The 6,000-nt window shown below is 35.9% G+C and overlaps 1 protein-coding gene across 1 annotated transcript in view; it reads left to right on the top strand.

Annotated features, from left to right (window-relative positions):
• Atl1 (atlastin GTPase 1) overlaps positions 1–6,000 on the top strand; it is a 62,962-nt gene that overhangs the window by 24,316 nt on the left and 32,646 nt on the right. The window contains exons 3-5 of the mRNA XM_013012261.1: positions 1,114–1,248; positions 1,693–1,797; positions 4,985–5,043. Coding sequence (XP_012867715.1) covers positions 1,114–1,248; positions 1,693–1,797; positions 4,985–5,043 — 299 coding nt within the window. The remainder of the gene's footprint in view (positions 1–1,113; positions 1,249–1,692; positions 1,798–4,984; positions 5,044–6,000) is intronic.

Here is a 6,000-nt window from a genome sequence, read left to right as displayed (position 1 = left end):
TCCTCAGCACCACATAAGCAAAAAGAAAAAAGCCGGAAGTGGTGCTGTGGCTCAAGTGGTAGAGCGCTAGCCTTGAGCTGAAGAGTTGAGGGACAGCAGAGTTCAGGCCCCATGACCGTACCCAAAAAAAAAATAATAATAATGATGTATTCTCTGTAACAGATATTGGAAATTAGTATGTCTACTATTAACCAAGGCCACAATTATGTAATTACTAAATCTAAGGGATACTTTTTATGTCTGGTTTGACCTGATTGTCAATACAACTGTCAATTTCTTCTATTCTCATCTCCTTTAGCTTCTCAAGTCCCATTTGTATGTGCCCCTCTATTCCTCTCCACTGTTGTGACCCTGGATTAGGTACCCCTTTGTCCTTCTTAGCTATCATTTCTCTTCCTTCATGCCCTCTAGAAATACCTTTCTGTTCAAGACTGTGATGGTAATTTATCTCTACTTATCGCTAACTCCCTATGCAGGGATAACTGCCATAGGTACCTTACTAAGCTTTTTAAAATCTGGCTGCCTGACTAGCTACCCTCAAACCCATAACCAAAGCGTTTGGATGTATCCTGATATAGCCTCCTGTATTTTTCCTTTTCTTCTTTCCCTCCCTTTTTAAATGTCTTCTCCAAATTTCCTCACCCAGAAAATTCCCAAATATTCTTCAATGAATAGTTCTTCTATGAAGTCTTACTTGATCAAGAGTTATTCTGTTTCTTAATATCTCGATTTATGCTTGCTAATACAAATCTATCTCCTTGTTAGGATATTCAGGAATAATATCTTTTTTTATTGTCAAGGTGACGTACAGAGGGGTTTTGGTTACATAGTAAGATAATGAGTACATTCTTATAAACCTTATTACCCCTTCCCTCAATTTAGGAATAATATCTTTTCATCTTTGTATTTCCAGACCCAGCATGAAATGTAATAAATGTAATAAATGATTACTCCTTTGTATTTTTAGAATGAATCAAATGACTATCAATATAGGTACAATATGTACCTATATTGCTTCGTTTTGACTAGAGTTAGAGATAAGAATTGCAAAGTATGAATAAAATCTTATTCACACATATTCAGTTCTATATCATAGATTTTATTAATTTATAGGAATCAGTTGATTGGGTTGGAGATTACAATGAACCATTGACTGGATTTTCATGGAGAGGTGGATCTGAACGAGAGACCACAGGAATCCAGATATGGAGTGAAGTCTTCCTTATCAATAAGCTTGATGGTAAAAAGGTATGACATTAACTTTTTAAATTGTGATTTAAAAGTGAAATTGAGTTTTCATTTGCATCAGCTACCTTGAAACTATTCTTTGAAGACTAGTTGTGGACATCTAACATTGGAACTTAAAAGGAGGGGAGCAGCCAATTGCATGAGCCCTGTTTACAATTCTTGTGGTCACAGTAGGCAGCCATAAAGAAAATAGAATAGCAGATAGTAAGCAAACATTTGTACCCTTTTTAAAGACAATATTTTTAAATTGGATTACCAGTGAGAAGTCATTATTGTAACCGTTAATTAATATTTATATTTTCTGTGCCATTCATAGCATGTATAAGGAATAACCTATTAAATATTCATTGATAATAGTTTTCCTTAGGTCTTATAATGTTAATGTCATGGTAACCCAAATGCTCTGGATGTTCTGTGTAATATCAATAATGTACTTGCCTACAGGTTGCAGTGTTATTGATGGATACTCAGGGAACCTTTGATAGTCAATCAACTTTGAGAGATTCAGCCACAGTGTTTGCCCTTAGCACAATGATCAGCTCAATACAGGTATGGCACAAAATAAATGTTTCCAGGTATGTTTCTTGAATTTAAATTTGTGAACATACGTGTTTCTGCATATATATGGCAGTGCATGAGACAATAGGAATGATAAGATATATGTTATTTGGCTTAATTAATGTAACTATTTTTTGTGTTGGTATAATAACAGAATTGGTTCTGTCATTTCTGTCTAATTACTGATCTATTTTCATATTGCTTTAGTCAGAAAAGATTTTATTATCGCTATTTTTCCAGAATAAAGCCTACAATAAATTCAATAATATTGAGTCCTACATGAAGATAAATATGTTAAGCTTAATGAAACAAGATTTACAAATACAAAATTTTACATATTCACTGGAAATATTTCTCAATGTAAAAACGGTGTGCGTTCAGGTTATTTTGTGTATGTGTCAGTCCTAGGGCTCTAACCAGTGACACTGACACTGAGCTGCTTTTGCTCAAGGTTAGCACTCCTATCTCCTGAACTGCAGCTCCATTTTGGACCTTTTTTTTTGTTCTTTTTTTATTGTTATTATAAAGGTGATGTACAGAGGGGTTACAATTAGGTAAGTCAGGTCTATGAGTACATTTTTATTTGGACAATGTAAGCCCTTCCCACTTCTGGCTTTTTTCGTAGTTTAGGGGAGATAAGAATCTCATAGACTTTCCTGGCCAGGCTGGCTTTGAACCATGATCTTCAGATCTCAGCATCCTGAATAGCTAGGATTACAAGTGTGAGCCACCAGTGCCCAGTGTGTGTTCAGATTTTTAAAGAACTCTCACATTTAGAAAAGTAAATGTCACATAAATTTTTTATAAAGTACGGAAAGTAACGTTTTCCTTTATTTCCTCCTTTAAAGTACCATTTTTTTTGGGTTACTCTGAACTTTTTACATTGTCCTTGAAGTCCCTGGAGATTTTTAGTATAAACATGGAATGAATGTAGAAAATATTTTTAAATACTGATTTTTGCTATTTTCTGTTCGCTAGAGAGAACTGGAAGAGGTGTCAGGGAATACACAGCAGAGATCAGTTGAACTAACTAAATTGATCAACTGGCTTAAATGAGCAGGAAGGGCAAAAGAGTCATGATGAGCAAGTCAAAGCTGAGATACTGCGAGTACCGAGAATGGAGCAGCCGCTGGAAGCAGGGCACCATATGGTTAGACAACAGCTGAGGGTCAATAGAAGGAGGAGAGTAAACAAAAAAAATTTTCAAGGATCTTAAAAATGAATCATGATGCTATGAATGATGCTTTTTAACAACCTTCTTGAATGAATCTTTATAGACTTAATAGCTATTTTCTTCATATTAGCAGTAAAACCCATTTACAAATGCCAGTTAGAATTAGATTATTTATGCTTATAAATACTTACTATTTATATTTGATCTGAACACATTGAATCTTTTTCTTTTTCTTTCTTTCTGGGTACTTTTACTCAAAGCTAGCATTCTTCCATTTTGAGCCACAGTGCCACTTCCAGTTTTTAAGTGATTAATTGCGGGGGCTGGGAACGTGGCTCAGTGGTAGAGCGCTTGCCTTACATGCCTGAGGCCCTGGGTTCGATTCCTCAGCACCACATAAGCAAAAAGAAAAAAAGCTGGAAGTGGCACTGTGGCTCAAGTGGTAGAGCGCTAGCATTGAGCTGAAGAGCTGAGGGACAGTGCCCAGGCCCAGAGTTCAGGCCCTACAACCAGACCCCCACACCCCAAAAAGAAGAAATGTTTAAGTGATTAATTGGGGATAAGAGTCTCACAGGGACTTTTCTGCCCAGGCTGGCTTTGATCTGCAATTCTCAGATCTCAGCCTACTGAGTAGCTAGAATTACAGGCATGAGCCACTGGCGCCCCAGTGACATTGAATCTTTTCAAAGAAAAAATCTGCTTAGGAATGAATATTTTATTATTTAAGAAATTATTTTTATTTAATTTCCATGTGGTGTAGGACTTTGTATAAACCTAGATAAAATTATAAAGTGTGAAAATTCATTAGTTTTCAGAGCACAGTTTTCTATTTGGCTATGTTGGCACACTTCTATAACTTCAGCTTCTCATGAGATTGAGGCAGGAGGATCACAAAATTTGAGGGCAGCTTGGGCAACTTAGCAAGATCCTGTCTCAAAATTTAAAAAAAAAAATTAGGGCTAGAGATGTAGTTTAGTGGTATAGGGCTTGGCTCATACATGCAAGACCCTGTGTTTGATCCCCAGTGCTACAAAAACAAAATCAACAACCAAAGCAACAACCAGTTTTCCATATGGGTTGTTCAGATTTAGATTGGTGTAATTTTGGTAGGCTTGGAGCAGTGTTCATTTCACTGACTAATTTTTTTAGAGGGGTGATACTGGGGTTTAAACTCAAAGCCTTCCCAAACTTCCTAGGCAGGCACTGAGCCTACTATCTAATTTTTTTGTGCTGATCCTGGGGCTTGAACTCGGGGTATAGGTACTGACTCTGTTTGTTTGTTTGTTTTTCTCAAGGCTAATGTTCTAACTTCTTACTCCCCAGCTCTGTTTCTAGCTTTTTGGTGGTTAATTGGAGATAGTGTCATGGACTTTCCTGTATAGGCTGGCTTCCAACTGCAATGTCACATCTCAGCCTCCTTAGTAGCTAGGTTTACAGGCATGAGTCACTGGTGCCAAATTTCTACTGAGTAATTTTTAAATTAGTTTTGTAAAATAAATTTAATATCCGACTACAAATCAGGGCTCTGGCATTTCTGAAACTTAATGATCATTGTACAATTATTATCTCTCAAGTTTTCTTTACTTGAGACACATGTCATTTTGTAAAGAAATACATAAAAGAGATCATTTGTACAATAATTGATATTTATAAAAATAATGAGCCAGGAATCTGTGGTTCATGTCTGTAATCCTAGCTACTCAAAGGGCTGAGATCTGAGGATCACTGTTCAAAGCCAGATGAGGCAAGAAAGTCTGTGAGACTCTTATCTCCAATTAACTACCAGAAAACCAGAAATGGTGCTGTGGCTCAAGGTGGTAGGGCACTAGCCTTGAGCACAAAAGCTCAGGGACAGTGCCCAGGTCCTGAGTTTAAACCTTATGATGGGCACCAAAACAAATAAGTAAGTAAATAATAATAATAATGGTAATGGTAATGAATCACAAAGGAATTGCTTAGGATGATGCTGAATATCACATTTTGACTTTTTATTTCATCATCAAGGTATATAACTTATCCCAAAATGTCCAGGAGGATGATCTTCAGCACCTCCAGGTAATGATATGTGCACTATTTTGTATATCTGGAAGTTTTTTTAACATAAGCAGGAGAAATTTGGGGAAATTTTAGAAATATAATCAAATTAGTATTATCCTGTTTTCAGGCTTCTTGTTTAAGTCTCATATAGACATAGTCTTTCTAATGCAGTTTTTATGTTCCTTTGTTTCTGCTTGCTACCAGTCGTGTGTATGTGTGTGTGTGTGTGTGTGTGTGTGTGTGTGTGTGTGTTTGTAGTACATGATAAATCAAAGTAGAAAAGGAATGCCCACCAAAATGATGCTGAAGTCTTTAAGTCTTTCTTAAACTTAACTAACTTAAGAGTTACCATGGTATCTGTAACATGTAGATTTCCCTTCCCCCCATGGACCACTTTATAACTAAGAACTATCAACTCATTATCTTGCCCGTGTAATTGTAACCCCTCTGTACAGTATGTTCACAATAAAAAAATAAAAATTAAAAAAAAGAACTATCAGAGGCTACCTGATGATATCTCCCAAGAATTCTGTATTAGATCTGAAAGAGCCTTCAGTGTCACCTAATTTGTTCCTCATATTTTGTAAATGAGAAAAAAAGATGAAGGAAATAAATGACTTAGTAAAGCTCATATAATTAATTAATGGGAGAGTAGGTATTCAGATGAGGTCATCTGGCTGGTCTTGGTGCTCTTTCAACTCTCCAAGCAGAATTTGGGTCTCAAGTAAGTAAAGTTAGATGTTTCCTAGAGATAGTTCTTATTCTTGGGTAAATCATAAAGCTGTTGTTTCTCTGATAGGTTCCCTGTTTATTTTATAGAAAATTTTACTTTCAATATTATTTTAACAATCAGAGCCAAGTAACAAAATGTGAAAAACGTAAATTACCAAAGATGATAGTGTACAGTAATGTATGATATTAGGAATATGGTTTGAAGTCTATATATCCTGCATTGCTACCAAACATGTTTCTGGTACATCATA

The sequence above is a fragment of the Dipodomys ordii genome, unplaced genomic scaffold (genome assembly GCF_000151885.1).
Source record: "Dipodomys ordii isolate 6190 unplaced genomic scaffold, Dord_2.0 Scaffold16, whole genome shotgun sequence".
NCBI classification, from domain to species: Eukaryota; Metazoa; Chordata; class Mammalia; order Rodentia; family Heteromyidae; genus Dipodomys; species Dipodomys ordii.
This window is presented reverse-complemented; position numbering and strand designations above follow the sequence as displayed.